At 41.4% G+C, this 19,414-nt stretch overlaps 1 protein-coding gene across 1 annotated transcript; it reads right to left on the bottom strand.

The window, feature by feature from the left end:
* Positions 1 to 2,684: 2,684 nt before the first annotated feature.
* On the bottom strand, positions 2,685 to 9,645 carry ankrd49 (ankyrin repeat domain 49). Its single transcript, XM_076045437.1, has 3 exons — positions 9,502 to 9,645; positions 8,072 to 8,330; positions 2,685 to 3,376 (listed from the first exon to the last, which is right to left on the bottom strand). Exons 2-3 carry the CDS (start codon positions 8,303 to 8,305, stop codon positions 2,900 to 2,902), a joined length of 711 nt encoding a protein of 236 aa, XP_075901552.1. The 5' UTR covers positions 8,306 to 8,330; positions 9,502 to 9,645; the 3' UTR covers positions 2,685 to 2,899.
* Between the last annotated feature and the right edge of the window lie 9,769 nt (positions 9,646 to 19,414).

Here is a 19,414-nt window from a genome sequence, read left to right as displayed (position 1 = left end):
CAACTGAGGATTTGTATAGCTGAACAGATGGTCCTTATTATTGCTGCGTCAAACTTCAGGCTACGAAGGCCAGTTCACTACCAGCTGCAGTGAAGTTGTGAAACATATTCCATCACCTGTAACAGCAGGTGCCGTCTAACCTATTTAGCACACAAAATTACACGTAGTATGTTTAACATTGGGTCTGCCAACCCTACAACTCTCCATAAAGAATAAATAATGCAGAAATAAAAGGTACATTTTTGGTTTATATGGAACCTTTGAAGTGAATCGTAGCAGAGAATAGAGCAAATTCATTTCAATCATTGTCCCTGTTGTCCCTGTTCACATTGTGACCTTAAGCAGGGAAAATCAATGCCAGGCCACGCAGGCGTCTTCCGAACACTTTTCCAACTTAGGACTCTGGAAGGGCCAACAGTAGTGATGCTGCTGTCATTTCTCCCAATTAAAAAAAAAAGGGTATAAACCCTTAGGGCATCTTGGCAGTGTGTTTAGTCAGTCTAGCAGGTGGTTGATAGCCTGTCATAGAATTCTACATCTTTAACCATTCATGCTGAATGTGAAAGATGTACTGTATGCACTAATCAGCAGGGTGTGAAAGCACAGTGCTGTCAACAGCATGTGGCATGTAATCATAATGTTTACGCATCTGACTATACTGCCTAGGGAGATCAGTGTGAGGGTTTCTCTGGAGGTAATCTATCAGAGGAACTATTTTTGTGAGGCAATGATTGCAATCAAAATGATTTAAAAGGGACAGATATCATTTTGTATCTCAAAAGATGCCTGGAACATGTCGACACTTGGTTTGTCCACGACGCACATGTACAAAAAATAAATAAATAAATAAAAATCCAATCTCAATATGCCTCTGGACGTTGATTTATATCCATGAATGTCTATATCCGTCCTTTTTATTAAAAATGCAAGAACATCTTCTTCACAGTTTTGCAAAACATAGTTGAATTAGTGAAAATAACCGGGAAATCTCAACTTACAAAAAAGCAGAACTAACAAAGACAGGCATTTCTGCATGGTTTGTATCCAAGGCTGCACTCAATTTAACGCATATTCAAATAAGGACAAAATGGAGTACGACTTGTTATGGATAAATATATGTTATGGATAGATAATCCATAGTCACCTCAGCAGACATGATCTCATTCCAGTATGGAGGGTCACACGTGGAGCTGATGGCCAGTTTGAGCTTCAGGCTTTTGGCAGCTTGACATGCAGTACAAGTTGCATCTGATTTTTTTTTTTCTGATTCTGAAAGCATAAATAGTAGGCTGAGCACAACGTGAAGTGTTTTCAAACACCGCCAGTCAGGTGTGATTTGCTACAACGGCCCTGCAAGGCCAACGTCTTCATTAGGATTTGACAGTTTAAAAAAAAAAATCAACTGCAATATACATGAGATGTCTTGCTCATTAACGTTCAGGGCTTCACTGATGAAATCTTGGGCAGCGCTACAGAACTGAACATGTAACGCTTTAAAATACTTTAAATGAACACAATGGAAACAGAGAAAACAGCCAGGAAGAGATGAAAACCTAAAAACCCATCAGAGCTGTGAATGTCTAGGACCTGTGCGCTGTGATTAAACATACAACTTTTCATCCCAGACACAAAAAACATCTTAATGAAAAAGTCCATGGGGACTCCAGAAAATTGCCTCTGCTATTTTTATCCATAACCGGTCCCAAATTCGAGAGGCAATCCTGCAGTAAAATCACATTCATTAATTCTTTTCAGAAATGCACCCATGAAAGGACTTTGGGAAACATTTCACAAAATTGAATCGTGCTTTTCCTCCGCAAGACACAACTGATGTTTTTCAGGGTTCACCAGATTATTGCAATGATTGCTGTGTGAAACTTAATGTTATGAAGGCTGGTTCGCTCTCACAGTATTGATACATATGCAGGTGCCATCCAACCCCGTACATAAGTCTACAAAATTGCAACTGACAATATATCTGAACCAACTGTTTTAGTACAATTACGTCTACGTCTAGACGTACAAGTACGAATACGTCTAAAGATACTCAGTACTCTTTAACATGCTGCTTTCTTCGTAGCGTACAAGCCATGTGACTTTCTGAGACCTTCATCTTATCAATATGCGGTGTGTAGTAGAGGTAAAGATTTTTTTTTTTTTCTTATAAGAAAATAAGTATTGGAGCTGTGGAGATTTGAGAGCAGAAGTTTTGCGGAGAATGCAAATATAGCCAATCAATACATTCATAAAAGCGTATATCCACAGTACAATAAAAGTGATTTGGTTGTCCTACCCATAGAATGGTTCTGATTTATACATCAGAATATACATAGAGCAAGGGTCTTGCTCCCAGTTAGCTGCCATCTTGCACCGCCATATTTCTAAGGAAGCCTGGTGTGAACAATCCAGCACTCTGGACAGCGCGTTTTGTAATTAGGGTGACAGTTCTCGTCTTCAAATAAAACAACGACGAAGAAGGTCGTCTCCAGGTTTGAGTGTGCAAACCACCGTAGCTCACTGGCAAGCTCAGAAGAGGGAGGGTGAGAGGTTGAACGCTGCAATCTTAAACCTAACCACTCCATGTTGCTGTTTCTTCTCAAAATCTCCAAATATTACACATTTAACTATTACGCAACAATATATCTGCTAGCAGGCAACCAGAACAAGCATAATAGAGTCCAAGCTGTGGCTAATAATAATGTTTATTATGATTATTATGATTATTATTATTATTATTGTTATTATTATTATTATAAGAAGAAGAATGACTTGGATTTATATTAATGATATCACATTTTTAAAAAGTTGTAATTTGTGAACACTCGTCATTCAACACAAAAGTTTGTTCGGCGTTTGTACTTAGTAGTCTTTGCTGTCCTGTCGATGTCCATGTCTCGCCTCAGAATGTGGGCGCCACACTGACGCAGTCTTCCACCATCTCAAAAAGGAAGGAGTGCGGCCCGCTGCGCCACCCCACGTCGCTGGCCGTCTCGCCAGCGTCGCTGCGGAGCCCCGGCCTGAGGCGGCGTTGGGAGAGGAGGAGCTCCAGTGTGTGGGCGGAGTCGGGCCTGAAGGCAGTGGTGTGGGAGGCAGCCAGGTGGAGCGGTGTGAGGCCGCCGTTGGTGCGGCCGTTGAGCTCGGCGCCGTGCCGCAGGAGGACGCTCGCCATGGCGGCGCGACTCCAGCGGCAAGCGCTGTGGAGCGGCGTCCAGCCGTCCGCCGTACGGGGGTTGACCGCCGCGCCGGCGGAAAGCAGGGCGGAGGCGGTGCCGACGTGGCCGCCGTACGCGGCGCGGTGCAGCGGCGTGTAGCCGTCCTCGTCGCGGCAGTCGACCAGCCGCGGCTCAGCCGCCAGAAGGCGGTTCAGCGTTGCCACCTGGTGGGGGGAGAAGGAGGACATGTTGACAATCAGGGACAATCACAATGAATTCTAAGCGGGGACACTGTGCACTAGCTAGGCTAGCTTGAGGGGCAAACCACCTTGATACCTTGATAAATGGCGCCAACAGGCATGTCTCACACACACACACACACACACACACACACACACACACACACACACACACACACACACACACACACAACACCATGTACAAGGTTTTTGACTACCCCATTTCTACTGTAAAGTTTTTGAAATAATCCACCTGAAAAAATGAAAAATATAATGTCAATGGCAAAGTTGTCAACTTTGAAGTCCCCCCAAAAAGGCAAAAATGATTTCCAATGAAATATGTTTCATGTTTTATGTATGTCACTGATTGTGATAGTAGAGCTCCCATGCTTTACAATGATACCTCACATGTCCATTTCTACTGTATAATTTTTTGAAATAATCCACATCAACATAGACATAATAATTTGCTGAATGTTATATGTTGAAAAGTGTTGGGATAAGCACAGCCATCTAGCGGTCAAATTGCAGAATCGTTTTTTTAAGGTGGAATCGAAACCTAAGAAGCACCGCGGCGAATGTGGTGCCAACTTCAGCGGATGATAAACACATCTGTCAACAGTGAAAATAGCGGTCCTATCATCTCATGTCTGGATACTATGTCAATATGTTTGTACTGGCTAACTTGTTGTACTTGAACTGTCCGAGGTTGTGTTGCTTGCTTTTAGTCTGCTAGCCATGCTTAAGTATAACCTCTTTTTAAACCACCTATGATTAATGTATCCTCTTTTAAGCCCCTATTGCTATGACAGCCGTATCACAAAACACTTGTCCTCAGGTTTCTTTTCAATCTTTTAAATGTACTTCTGTCCTTCAGGAAGCCTTTGATTGTATCTTGGCATTGGGACCGCAGAGGGTTCGCCAAATGCGTCACAAACGGGCTGAATTTTTGCAAACACTGGAGCCTGCTGAGGACTCCATCATTTTTGGTTTCGAGGTCAATGGAAATGTTTTCCGAATCACTTCAGTTTCCACCAACAGAAAAACAGTTAGAAGAAATCATTCATCAGCCATTTTTAGCGCGCCAGCAATGCACTTGATGAAACGCATTCAGCGGCCCGACGGGAGTAAAACCAATTCAACGCTGCGATTACATTCTTTAAACGATGGATGATGAATCATGATTTAATTTACTTACTTCAGTGGCATTGTTTGATGTTTTACAGGATTAGGCAGGGTTTTCTTCTTTTTTTTTTGTTCCTTAATGCCGTCAATTGGATTCAGAGTGGCTTACGCGTTCCTTGTTCTCCTTGTTCCGTCTGCAAACTCATTAGCGTGAGTAAATAAAGCGGAGTAGCTGGGTGGTAAAGTGGGGTCAGATGCACAGTGTAAAGGCTTGGAGCCCTTTTTTTGTTTTTTCCCATCAGCGTATGTTTGAGATAAGGCTTTGGGGGACATAAACAGCAGATGCCCCTGGGTCTATTGTTCAACACTTTATTTCTAATCAGCATTCGCAGCGAACCCAATTCTCCGAGGGACATTCATTAGACTTCAGCGGTTCTTCATTAAACGTCTTTCAGCCAAGGGAGTCGCACGCCGTGCGGCACCGACAGCTGTTGGAAGAATTCAAGGTCTGTGTGTGCAGGGCAGGAGTCTTGCTCGCTTTTGTTGGCAAACAGATGCAAAATGTATGTAAAGCATCTGATGCAAAGTGAACTGTTTGTCTGAAGCAGCACAGCAAGACGTGAGCTGGAGGAAACACATTTTGACTGGATTTACCACTTGATCACAACTTGAAAGGAGGCGGCAGATCTTTACAACAAAAACCCGACCAACCCATGGATTTGTTGAATGCAGCTTCATCAAAACTGAGAGGCAGGTGCGGCCGCCAGCCTCGTTCTGCATCTTGACCTTGACCTTGTTTTGCATCTTGCAAAAGTAAAAAGAGAGAGAATGATGTGAATGACAGACGTAGTGAGAGGTGCCTTTTGGTGTCTTGTTCATTTCTCTTGGCTCATTTTCACAACCCCACCGGTTGAGTCTTAAATGACGACTGCATGATAGCTGCAAAAAATACAAAAAAAACCCCAAAACAATTATGCAGCTTAATTTATCTAAATTACCTGCCTCTCAAATTATCCATCCAATTAATATTCACTCTTAATCAGCTTCTTCTGCCGGTTAATGTAGCTCCATATGTCGGTTGTTTGTTTTCTCCAAGCTGGTGCTCACTGCTTTGCATTTCCATCCATCAGCCGCAGCGCAGCCAAACCCTTTTTCAAATCCACGTGTCCAACGTTTAATAACAGCAGTTAAACAGTGCTTCGTTCTTGCTATTTTTCTCAGCACAACACTTTTGCAACCTTGACGTCCTATGACAAATAAAGTCGGGTGGATTTTCATGCGATGCCGACTAAATGGAGGTGAGGCAAGGCAGCATCATGAGAATGACACATCGGTAGGGGCCGTGCTCAACATTCTTCTCGGCCATTCGAAAACAATTATGCCCGTCACGCAAACGGACGGAGAGGCATTCAATTCAAATGAAGTCAGGGAAAGAAATGGTTTCTGTGCTTTCGCACGACCCTGACATGGACTGAAAAAGTGGTTGTATTATAACCTTTTTTTTTTTTTTTTTCCCAGAAAAGCATGACATACCAAATGGGTATATCAGTTGTTTTAAGACATATCTCATCAAAAAGCATGAACAGCTCTGAGAAAGGTCTCCTGGGCAGATTGTCTGATCACAGAAAACCTAAAATTACACCAAATGAGACATTTGCCGCTACATTAACAACCCCGGCTCATGCAGGCACACTCTGAACCTATAGCACAAGACACCCTGTTCTGCCTGAAAATGAATGCCGTTCAACTGAAATATGCACTCATCAGTAACCCGTGCCCAGCCTCAGTCACACTCTCAGCAGCAGACTGATACATCCAGTGCAGCAGCTCGGAAGGTCTCAACAATGACCACACAACCAAACATGTGACATATGACACTCAAAGCGGCCGCCTTGAGTTGGTCCCCAAGCCCGAGTGAGGCTGTCAGGAAGTCATCCAGTGTGAAAACTACATATGCAAATCAATCAGAAAAGACGCCACCTGGAGGAAAGGAGCAGTCAAAAGGTTTTGCTAATGTGCATCTTTAGAGCGACAGTAAGGATTCTCACTTGAAGTGCCAGTGAACTGAGCACCATGACGCAGTAATAATTTCATTTAATCCCAATTATTGCCATTAAATATTTGCCAGAGAATGTTTTTGTGTGTTTCAAAATGTTTTTTTTCTCAAAATCATTTTGTTGTTTATCGTGAATAAGACAAAATAAGAAAATTAAATTGTTGTTATTCTGGTTTTCTGTGTTGCGAGGGAGGTCACTGAACGGAGCAGTGCATGTGAAGCATGTGGCTTCATGTTAAATCATTCAATTAAATCAATTAAAATAAAATCCCCTTGGAGTATATACACAGTATACTGCAAATGCAAAAACATTGCTCCACTGCAGTAGTTTGGGTTTGTAAATGTTTTTGTTCCCCAGAACAAGTTTTTTTTTTTTTTTTTTTTTTTTTACACAATAAATAACCTGCAGGGCTGCAACATGGCGATGACCAAGGAGGCCCTCATTTACTCCTTCTCCCTGCGGTACCACCCAAAGGCTGTCGGTCCACAGCCATCCTGAAGACCACTCAGTGAAGTTGATGGTGCCTTCACTGACTGTGAATCACTCTTCATAAGAAAGAGAATGCTAGTTTTTGTAGATGGCAGGAAAGAGAAATGTTGCCGTCACTGCTGACAGCTGGTAGTTAACTGATGTAGCACATCCTCATCATCCCAATGAACACTGGAGCTTCGAAGGGCGGAAACAGACTGGGTGACATCACATCCATTCTCAGTGACACCTTGATTGTCTGTAATATATGTAATATATGCATATTAACAGGACCAGCGGTGTGATTTTCACACTGATATGTCGGCTGAAAAGCTTGTTGCGTGTTTACGGGTTTGTTTAGCGGCGACGCTGGCAAAATGCCGTTGAGCAGGAAACACAGGAGGTAAGACTGATGTGTTCTGGGCTCGTTGCTCGCACACAGACATTGTCTCCGCAGATGGCACTGATATATATTTTCTGTTCAGACTCATGCATAATGCTGCACAATAGATGCTCTCTGCTCCCTTGGCTCGGAAGGATAACTGGGAATTACTAAATTCAGCTTCATCACCTCCTCCTCACAAAATAGCAGCTTGACTTCTGTGTCACAGCCCTGCTTTTTCCAGCTATTTAATGTGCTACAAGGTGACATCAGGGGAGTCTCTGTGCAGCAGCTTCACAATAGACATTTAAGTTGGCAACCGCAGGGGAGGATCACTGGCTTCTTTGCAAAACACATCTTCAAGTGAACACCTCTGCCAGGAAGAAAGCTGCTATTGTTGCTTGCTTCACTGGCTCACAATTGTTCGACCTGTTGCACAAACTTAATTGTGAATTATTCAAATGGTTTATCTTCCATACAACTTCAATATTCATTATAAAAGAAAAAACATGGTAATCTGTGCATTACACGCAGCCTTCATCTCCGCTGAAGCAGCCCTTCCATCTTTTACCCGCCCGTGTTAACCCTCATTATCATGTGTGCAATGTTGCTGAGAAACTGAGTTCCGCTGAGCAATCAGTCACTCACACGATTGTTTTCTGCCGCCCACAGGACGAGGATCTCTGGCCTGTCTTTAAGGGCCTCTTCTTTTTGCTGATACCATTCCTCAGTGTGCTCCTGCTCCTCATCTTCTGCCCCCATCTCCTCCTCCTCCTCCTCATCGTCATGGCTCCCGGTCCACTGACTGCTGGCTCCTCGGGGGATCAGATGTCCGTGTGTGTCGAGCAGCTCCAGCTGATTGAACTCTTCAGGGAACTCCATCAGTAGTTTTTGGCACGGAAAAATGCTTAGAATAGAAAACAACAGAAAAGATATAATTTGCACAAAGCAGATGGCTTTAAAAAAATATACATGTCCCCGAAGTGCTGAACGACTGCATGGATTATTTTCGACACAGATCTTTCAACTCCTTCTTTGAAAAACACCGGATCAATGTCTCTTTCATGTCAGGATTCCAAGCATGTCGTTGCAAGAAAGACTTTAAGACCTTACTCGCAGCAAAACAAGTCCTTGCGGCGAAAGAGTGCTGGGTTAGAAAGTCAGGACGTGACAGGAAAACATCACGAGAAAGACGTCGCTCCAGGTCTGTGAACCCATAGGAACGAGAAAAGTTTAGTAATCCGTATAATATTTATACAAATCTTTTGCCAGGTGTTAAAAAAAAACATCAGTTTAACTTCGAAATATAATTAGTCAACACATTGTGACAATAACCAGAAGGTCTACCAAACTAAATAGTTTAAACAAAAAAATAAAACATCTTGGACAAAGCTCCTATATGTATACAATTTTCAGATCTTGACCTCTCAGACCTTGACTTTTTCACCCCCGTCTCTGGTGGCCTCCTGCAGCTTGTAGAATTAACCCTCAAACAAACTCCACAGACATTCATGTAAAAGATTATTCCACACACCAAGCCTAATTGTGTGTTTCAGCACATGCTGTATAGTTCTAAAACATTTTAAAGCGACTATGAGTGCAGAAGCAGTGATGGTCAATAGATGGATGGAACCATTTGCTCTTCAAACCAAGCATTGAGGTCTTTTCACTGTGATCCATCAGGGTCCGTTGTTGGTTAAATTATGGATTTGCATTAACTACACAACATCCTGAGGGAGTGAACATACAAACAACTAAAATACGCTATTTGCATTTAAATTTGCAACTGAAGCTAAACTTAAGAAACTGTGTTGTCCACAAAATCCAGTGATTCAGTGGCTCTCATCCTGCTGAACGCTACAGTTATTGATGCGACTGCAGTGAAACCAGTATTTGTGGATGTAGCTGTCGGTAACGGAAAACGGAAAACCACCAGTGGCGATTTATTCACGATGACGTTTCGACTTTAAAAACTGACGTTGACTGACGTCTAAAGCGTCGATACGGCGTTCGCTATTTCAGTGTGTGTATGTATGTGTCGGGGAGGGGTGAGGATGCATGCATGGATTCACTCTTACCTTCACTCAGAGCAAACTGTGACTTTGAACCGTACACTAAGAGCAAATATTCACATCACAGGCACACATTTCCCAAAAAGACGAGGCTGCTGCAGCTTGTTGTTAAAAACACGACTGCTTCCGCTTCTTCTTCTTCTTCTTCTTCTTCTCAGGTTTCATTCGGGGTGCGAGCGCCTGCCACCTGCTGGCGGTGCTGGTTTTACATCGATCCACGAAGTGAAGCCTTACCGTTGCTCCCTTCCCTGATAAACACACACACACACACACACACACACACACACACACACACACACACACACACACACACACGCACACGCACACGCACACACATTCCCATTTTGCCTCACATGCACGTTGTCTTGGTACAATGAAGTAAGGTAAAGTACAGGAAGGACACACACACAAAAAAATCCTCTATCAGATATAAGTTATTTCGGTGATAAAATCCCTTATCTGAACTGTAACCAAAAGCACTGACACACACAGACACACAGACACAGCAATTCCCAACAAATTTATTTTTGTACGATATTTTATTTTTTGTTCAAATTTAGCTTCAATTTTCACCAGTAAGTGACACCTGAATGAATAAAAGGGGACAAATAAGAGAATGTATAACCATTTTTAGTGAATGCATGAATAGAATCCCATGGTGTGCACCATGCAGTTACAATCAAGGTTAAGGTAGTTATAGTATAGTCACACAGTATCTCGGTCTCCTAAGTCTCCTCTCCTTTGTTCCTTCTTTTTTCTGATTGCGCTCCCATTTTCTTATCTTCCCACTTCTTGTTTCGGTCTCCTCTCTTTTCCTTTCATCTTTCATGCCCGCTCCCCTCTTTTCCCTAGGACTGCATGTTCACACTCCACTCCACTCATCAGTATTGTAGACATGCAGCTTCCAGCCCTATAGAATCTGTGTTTAATGCGCCGTATGAAAAAAACAGCAACATACCTTGCTGATCTGACCATCTATTCATCGGTTCGTTCTCATTGCATGTAAATGTTTATCTGAAATATGTCAATTCCACCTTGAAGTCCAATTGCACTTGATGTCCAGGTTTTACTATCATCTCATTGAATAATCTAATTGCAGTGTACTGCACTAGAAAGTTTTGATTGACTTGTGAGCCCAGTAGAACATGCATGCACAGTGCACACTACGCTATTCATGTCCACTTGAGTGATAGACAGACAGGGAGGACAGTTTGAGTGCTGGCTTGTCTCTCTAGAATCTTTCCACTATTGCTAAATGGTCAACAGACCTATTGACCATCAGGATTGGAAAGTGCTATGAGCCGTTGTCGTTACAAGACATCACCATTGATGCAATTACACACACACACACACGCACGCAGACAGACAGACAGACAGACAGACAGACAGACAGACACACACACACACACACACACACACACACTCAGGGCTGTTACTGCCTATTAATGGTGTGCAGCTGATTGGTACCCACTAAAAGAAAATTACACCTTTAGAAAATGAACAAAAGGTTTTTGAAAACTGTCATGATACCAAAATGAAAAACTGAACAAATGTAATCTCATCTCCAGTCAAAAGCTAAACCCTGTATTTGTCCCAGTGTGGGAAATGCTTCATGCCAGAGGAACAGCAGCATTGTAAGCGAGATAAACATTTGAGCGTGTTTGTTAAAGCTATGAGTCAGACATGTTATCTTTTCTGCTTCGTAGCGAGGTTCTAATCTGCTTGCAATGCTACAAGTGAACAGCATGGAACTTTGTATGAACATAGACAGCAGTGACCCTGCTGACTCCTGAGATGAGTGTCTTGTTAGGAATGATGGTCAGAGTTTTAAGCTTGCAAGCTAATTTCATGAATTGTTTATTCAGAAGGTTTAATTAAAAATGTACAATATTGTGTGTGTAATAAACACACAATATTGTTTTCTATAAGTTGAGTATATACTGCAATTAGATCAAACTAAAGGTCAAAATGTACATGCATATTATAACTGTAATTTGTTAAAAGTAAAATTTATGGATTTGATGAATATTTGGTCACGTCCTCACTCCTCACTCTCGAACATCAGAATTATTAGTCATTTTCATTTTGTTTTTTCTCACTCAAATGATTTTGTGTCCGTGTGACATGATTTAAAATTGTGACTCAGCTGGTGATAAACAGTCAGTCCAGCAGGGAATTGTAGAATAGATTCCATTATCTCAGTCAGAAACACAATTCCAAAAAATCTATTTACAACAGTGAACATTTTCTTAAAGGTTTGCCAAAGTACAAAGATTTTGCCCCAAATTACCTGTGTAAATTAATAAAGATGTTTGACTCCACAAAATGAATAGAAATTCTCCTGAAGGAATAGGTGTCAAAAACATTGTATCAAAATCATTTTTGTGCAGGGCAATTTTTGTGCAATCAATTGCACAAAAATTGCACAAATGGGTGTCTGGGAGCAAGGCCCACGGTTGTCACCCAGCTTTCGCCCTCTCCAGCAGACCCCGAGCTTTGGACAAAGCAGGTATTGAAAATGGATAGATGCTTTATTGACAGTTGTTGATTCACACACAGACAACAACTCTTGTGTGGGTCTTTAAAACACAACACATCTGAAAATCAATATTGAAGGGGTCCAATTATGACTAACTAACCTTTTCAGCTCTTTAATGTGCCTTCTTGTGATGCTGAAGTCCCAACGAATACATCACAAAAAAAATGGAAACTTGCTCATTTGTTCATGTTGAGGAGTCTTTAAAAAAAAACAAAAAAACCTGCACTTCAAGGCAGACCCGTCAACTAGGAATCAGCAAATGTTAAATCGTGGTTGTTCCATTGACTGCAGCACCTTTTTTTTTTTCTTTTTTTTTAAAAAAATTGTCAAGGGTTGGATTTTATGTGTGAAAGGTGCTGTACAAATAAACTTTGATTGGTTGATTGATTGAATTAAGCGCCGTTCCATGAGGCACATTACACTTTTTGACCCTTCCTAAGGTCATCGTAGGTCGACTGAGGGGAACAGGTGACAACACACCGCCTTGTCCAACTGTTTCCAAGTAGGAAGGATGAAGGTTTTATGATGTTCACAATCGCTGCCAAGATGTCACTTTTTACATTTCACTGTGTGGCGCTCTGCAAAGACACGCCTGGTAGCTGATAGCTTCTCTGGTTCCAGACCCCTCTGCGAAAGGTGCACTTAGTGAAGTGGGGGTCATCTGTCTGTGAAGAAGCCCGCAGTGATGGCTCACAATCTAACCCTGCTGTCTGCCACAGAGGAGAGGAGTCAAGGAGAGCTCAACAACACACCACCAATTTTGTTGAGCTCCTGGCTCCTGAGAAGGCCGAGTAGAGCCAGTGAAGTAGGTATTTGCCTAACATCTGTCAAAAAGTCTTTAAAGGTTAAGTGTGTAATATTTGCTGATTTAAAAAAAATAAGAAACAGCAACATCAAGTGGTTTAATTTCAGATTGCAGTGCTCTTTCACTTAAGTCACATCAGGGACTTAAGTCATCCTCTTCTGAGCTTGCCAGTGAACTACAGTGGCCTGCGAGCACAAGCCTGGATACCTCGTCAAACTCTTCTTCGTTGGTTTATTTGAGAACACGAGCGTTTACCCTAAATATGAACCGTGCTGTCAGGCTGACTGACATGTCCATTCCCGGCTTCCATGGCGATGCAAGCTTACTAGGAGCAAGACCCTAAGCTCTATGTATATTCTTATATATATGAGCACCGTTCACAGGGTAGGCAAACCAAACGACTATAATTGTACTGCGAGTATAGACTTTTGTTTATGTATTAATGGGCTGTATGTTACGCTTTTACCAATACAAATCATAAATTAAGCCAAACTTTAGTGTGCATTTTGGTCTCTACCCTTGTGCTCCCACTGCAATGCACGTATGAATGTATAGCGCAGTCATAAATGAGACCTGAATGCTGTATAATACAGGTGAGGATATCATAAATGTATTAAGCCTAACACAGAAAAACAAACTTTTTGTAATTGTTCATGGCAAAATCAGATTGAGAAGCAGTTGAGTGAACTAGAAGGCTGATGGAACCTCAGCTGAATCCTGAGGACAGAGGTTTGGTTGACACTGGGGCACAAAGTTCAGGAGAGACACTTTGAAATGGCTTTAGTTGGTTTATCTCAGGCTTTAGGTTGTAACCAGGTTACACCAACCAGACAGTCAGGTCCAGGCTAAGTGGTTAGAAAAATAAGGAAAATTACATAATGAACATTATTTTTAAAACTATGGACCTTTTGCAAGGACTATTAAGTATAGTGGCTGAACCACACAAGTGGGCTGAGATTTTCTTTACTGATGGATGGAGCCACCCTCCGCGAGTCATCGTTGTCAGAACTGCTGCTCTTTAGAATTCTGCTGCTGCTGTGTGACTTTGTGGCTCGTCTCGTCCCCTGCTTTTTGATTACTTCTTGATTCACACAGGACATCATTAAAAATATATTCATTTTTTATATGTCATTTATTTATTAAATTATTCAATATCAAATTGAGTTCAATAGACTTTCTTGCCTTGACCCTGAGTGTCCTTATGTCATTCACTGTGGTGAGTCTCTTTCAAACAGGCAATGTAGCTTCGAGGCCTTCACTAACCTGCAACAAGCCCGCTAGCGTTGAAAAAAGAAGAAAAAACAGTGACACCCTTTTTTTTTTTTTATCATCAATGGGCTCTGACGATTTGCAACCTTAGCCACAACAAAGAAAGGCAGGGCTGGCACATCATTTCTTTAAATAATGCCCCTAGAGTCTTCATTACTGTACATCATTACTGTCTGAATGCACTCTAATCTCATTCATCACTGACTGGATGGGGTGTTTGGATGCTGAGTGTCTTTTGAGAGATTCTGAGTGTGTTTGTGTTTTCGATTTGTTGTGCCGAGAATGGGAGAGACATTGAGAATGTCCGGTCTGCAGAGTGTGTGACAAAAAAAGGGCTATGACACGCTGCCTCATCCAAGAGACAGAGGAGACTGCACAACAACAGCTTCAAGTCCACCTAAGATTGTCCTGTACATTCAAATGTCATCTGATACCACATGAAAAGACTTTTTATTCTAACTGACTTTAACTGGAAATATTAAAGCATTTTTCTGAATGTCATAGAAGACGAATGCTTATAAAGTGAAGATTGAGTTAAATTCATGGTGAGGTTTTTATTTTTATTGCATACTAAACTCAACAGTCCATCAATAATGCCTTTCAGAAACCTGAGGGTATTTAAAGGAAACATGCCAACACTTAAAGATGCCTACGTCTTTTAAATCTATACAGGTTAGAAATCCTATTGATAATCATCAAAAAAAAAGAAGAAAAAAAACTCAAGCTGCACAAAAATGTTATATATTTAAAGTAAAAATTATGAAAAAAACATTCAAATGTAGGTAGCATTAAAAAGTGATGTTTAAAATAAACACAAAGAAAAACACAATGATGATTAAAATGTCTACATACTACTGACTGTTTATAGATACAAACTGCTAACAATAATAAATACTGATCATATATCCACAGTTTCAGATCTTTTGAGTGGTTCGCCTATAGTACTACAAAGTGAATTAACTTCTTAAAATGTACACCTGTCCTACACTAAGTATAGTGTAATATATTCACTCTCTCCTGGTCTGGATCACTGCAGAAGAAATGCAAGACTGATTTCAGTAGTTCTTAAAAAAGCTCCCCAGCTTGTACAAAATCTTTGCAGGAGAAAAAACACACAGTGCCACATGTGGCTCCGTCCACAATAGTTTGGATGACCTCCCTAAACTCCATCTCGTCCCAGTGAACCGTCACCCAGAGAACACCTTCTACTGACCTCTCACCTGTTCTCCTGCATGGAGGCACTGGAACTTTTAAAGGGAGATCACAAAACATTTGCAGATGAAAGAGAACTCCATTTCATTCAGGCTTGTCACCATGGAGACAAACCATAATCGTACACCGTAAACGCTGCCTTTATAGTGACCAGCTCACAGACTTGCCTATTAAAGTGATTCAACCTGTATGTGTAACAGCGCCAAACGGGGATCTGGCTTACTAATATTCCTACACCTGTTTTAACACCTGTTTAACATTTAACTATTTAATCTAAACATCACGTAAAATACACACAATCGATATGGAAAACCTACAGCATATGAAAGAAATCTGGATGTCATAATAGTTGCAAATGTTTTCTTTAAAAAAACATGAACAATGTTGTGCAAAGTATTTTTGGATCTGGCTGAAAGCAAACAGTTTCCTCAAGGTGAAAACACATTCCTGCACTTTCCTTAGTGCTCTCAGGTTTTGCTGTCTAGAAATAGATGTGAGTCAAGGGAAATGCATAGATCTGTGCAAATACAAACAACAAGTTGTGAGAACATGTCACAGTGTAGAATTCCTTCACCAAACGAATCCATTGTTCTAATCCAACGCCCAAATGCTTTTGTTGACGTTGCAAGAGTTACTAATGTGCGACTGACGTTATTGTTCTTGACAGATCGTACTCAAAACAGATTTCTGAAAAACAGAGTGTTCATGAGCCAAGGACAAAGCTTCAATCTAAAACCAAGTTTCCATGGATGAAACCTTTTGTCCATCCTGATGTAACATGTTGTTCAAGTACACACGGGTTCAAGTATAAATCTTCCAGCTAAATCAAATCATTCTGAACATAATACTTTAAATTTGAAGAGAATGTTAACAACAACAACGATATTAATAACAGCAAACTTATAAAGGCATAAAGACAGACGTTGTCTATAGAATGCAAGAGAAAAATAAAAAAAAGAGAGAAAACAAATCCATACATTTTATCATGAAATGACAATGATTCCATCCATCCATCTATTTTCTACACTAGCCTCTTCCTGAACTCAGGGTGGTGGGGGTTTGCTGAAGCCTATTCCAGCTGTCATTGGGCATTGACAGACAAACAACCATTCACACACACACACACACACACACACACACACACACACACACACACACACACATTCCCATTTTGCCTCACATGCACGTAGTCTTGGTACAATGAATGTGCAAGTTAGAAAATAGTTAGAAAATGAGGTCAGGCAGTACAGCAGAACAGGTGGACCCACCAACACTGACAAACATGTCACATATGTCAGGCATCACAACTGCACTGCTGCACCATCTACAGCAGCCTCGTCCTGTCCTTATAAGTTGCATTCATTCTCCTGCATGATTCTCCCTCTGTCGTGATGGCACTAACGGCTGTGATGCACAGCGGAACAATACGGAACAACATGGTCTGCATAGAAAAAGAGTCATCAGTTTTAACCCCAACACATATTTACAAGTATGTGTAGGGCAGTGGCCTAACGAAGCCAAGGGAGGGCGCCCTGATATTCTTTTTTTTTTTTTATAGTTGTCGTTCCTCTTCGCCCTCGGGTCTAGCGGGTCTGGCCATTTGTCCGTACGGGCCACCATAGTTCGAGGTGTGTTCCCGCCCCAGCGCCATGTTAATATTAGTGTTCCGTGTGATACCGAAAGGTAAGCAGCGTAATAAATGGTGCTGGGTGATGAGTGTGAACTATTTTATGTCGGTCACAACCGCTCATTAGCTACGGGCGTGACTGCAGCTGTTTCGGTGCTGTAGGCGTGCAGTAGATGTTTCGTTGCTGTTGTTTATTTGTGTTTAAAATGAGTGTTCCGTGTGATACCGAAAGGGATGCAGTGCGAAGAAATAAACGGCGTGGTCCGAGCCTGAAACGACAAACAACCGGTGTCCGACTCATCCCTCCTCTACCCCACAGAAACATCCTACCAAACAAACACAACGCAGAGTCTCCGGGCGTAGAGAGGCGCAGTCTCCGACACGGGCTGGGTTACATATGCATACAAGTCAGGCAATGAAATTAACTGCCCTCTTTTGTAATTGATGTCAAATTCTGACCCCTCATTAAAGAAAATTGTCTGTAATGGTTGATGAATGGTTGATGAATGGTTTACAACGGTGTTACTGCCAAGGCAACCTTGAAAATGAAGGGAGACAAAATTACCATTATTCATTCACATAAAGGTGGTGGTGATAATGGTGGCAAGGTGCATGAGTAGTCACAGCTTGCTAGTCTTTCTAGCGTCTGCAATAAACATACATGCCATAAAAATCTCGATTTACTCTACATCTGAAAACAATTATACACTTTCACGCAATAGTTCGCTGTCTTTTAAGTCAATCATTTTCTCCTTTTACACCTCTGTTGTTTAAATGATGGCATACAATCGAGTGACGTTTGAACTTTGTTTCAACTTTTTCTTACACTTGGAGCGACAGAAAAAAACAGTGAGAGTGGTTAAAATGATAAAAATATCATAAAATTACACTTTTTTGCCTAACAATGACAATATATTCACTTAATTTATCAATGCTCACTCAGAGTAAAAACCTGTGCTTATTTAGATGCGCACAAAGCTGATATCCTGGGAGGAATTGAGGAGGAAAACAGGCTGAGATTCCTTCTGAAGCACATTCACTCAACAATGGAATGTTTTTTCTTTTGACCAATTAAGTGAAATTGGATAATTTTTCGCGAAACATCTGACATTATTTCATGGTACACTAGTATGCCGCGGCACAGTGGTTGAAAAACACTGATGTAGGCTACATGTTCCCTCTAAATTACCTAATTATTGTCAAACTCACTAACATCTTTGGCTCTCATTCACAAGAGCATACAACTCCAAAAAAGTTGCCAGTGTCAGTACTCTGTGTATTACGCCAAATCATTAGACTGGCCAAATCAAATTGCAGGCAGAGTGGACTGTGTTTATCCGGTCTAAAAGAACATAATAGTCAGTAATTGCAGATTATGAATAATGATGTGGGAGATAATTTGCAAATTAATAAACATGGTAAATTTCACCAGAATGTGCATCTACATCTTTCAAAATGTTTTCTTTGGAAGACCTCCTGACCTCCCACTGACTCTCCCAACCTCAAAATGCTCAAATTGATGCCCTTGGTTGGCAAAGATGTTTTACAATTTTCAGTCTTTGATTCCCTTCCAGAGATCCTTTGAGTTAACGTGGTGCATATATAAAATCTGATTTTCCGATTGTCAAATCAGGGACCATTTGTATGTCTACCTGAGCTTTAAAAGCTGTTCTACCCTTTTAGCATGAGGGTTGGCTCGCCTTTGTTCACCTTGGTCTTATAAAGAGGCCTGAGGTGCTTCCGCAATTTTACTATACAAAGAGGACAATATCACGTTGAGGATTCTTACAGTACGTGCAGTCGTGTCTCCACCTGTGTAACTCAATATTACTAAGCAAGGACTCAGACTGAACGCAATGTACCTCGAGAGCCCCCTCCATCAAATCAGATCAGACTGCCTGTCTGCTGTCCCCACATGCTCGCTGTTCTTCACAGACAGAAGAGTCCGCGCATTCCCCACATTTATTGATGAAGTGAAGGGCACAAGATAAGGAGTGGAAATTTCACAATTCATCTCCTTCAACTCAAAGCCTTAGGGTCTATGAAAATTAATTAGATGATCTCGCAGTGCAGTGACCTTGCCATGAAGTTGAGCGGCTGCCTTCAGTAATGTAAGAGGAGCGACAATGAGGCACTGCGAGACAGAATCATTGTCAGAGCAAAATTGTATAACAAAACAATTGGGAACAATAAAAGAAAAGATGAACTTTATCCCTGCAACTGAACTCAATTTATAAAGCAGTCAACATCCTCAACATCTTGTCTGACTGCATTAACCAGCTGGTCGTATTGTTTATGCCAGTGTTTCCCAACTGGTGGGCTGTGACCCAAAAGTGGGTTGCGAAGCTGTTTTAATAGGGTTGAGGTATTCGTGGACAGTTTCCCCCCTTTTTCTTTCTTTTTTTTTTTGAAAGGGGGGTTTTAAAAGCCGCATACATACATACACATAGAAACTAGAGAAAATTTT

Source organism: Nelusetta ayraudi, unplaced genomic scaffold (assembly GCF_046127955.1).
Source record: "Nelusetta ayraudi isolate G7.1 ecotype Tasmania unplaced genomic scaffold, CSIRO-AGI_Nayr_v1 ptg000004l, whole genome shotgun sequence".
In the NCBI taxonomy this organism is placed as follows: Eukaryota; Metazoa; Chordata; class Actinopteri; order Tetraodontiformes; family Monacanthidae; genus Nelusetta; species Nelusetta ayraudi.
Note: the sequence above shows the minus strand (reverse complement) of the source record. Positions and strands in the feature narration are given on the sequence as shown.

Bases quoted from the DNA above. Each gene is read 5' to 3' on its own strand.
- ankrd49 (XM_076045437.1), bottom strand. From the start codon at position 8,305: ATGGAGTTCCCTGAAGAGTTCAATCAGCTGGAGCTGCTCGACACACAC. The intron at 3,377-8,071 runs GTGAGTGACTGA...TCCCCCCACCAG, and splicing joins GGGCGGCAGAAAACAATCGT to GTGGCAACGCTGAACCGCCT.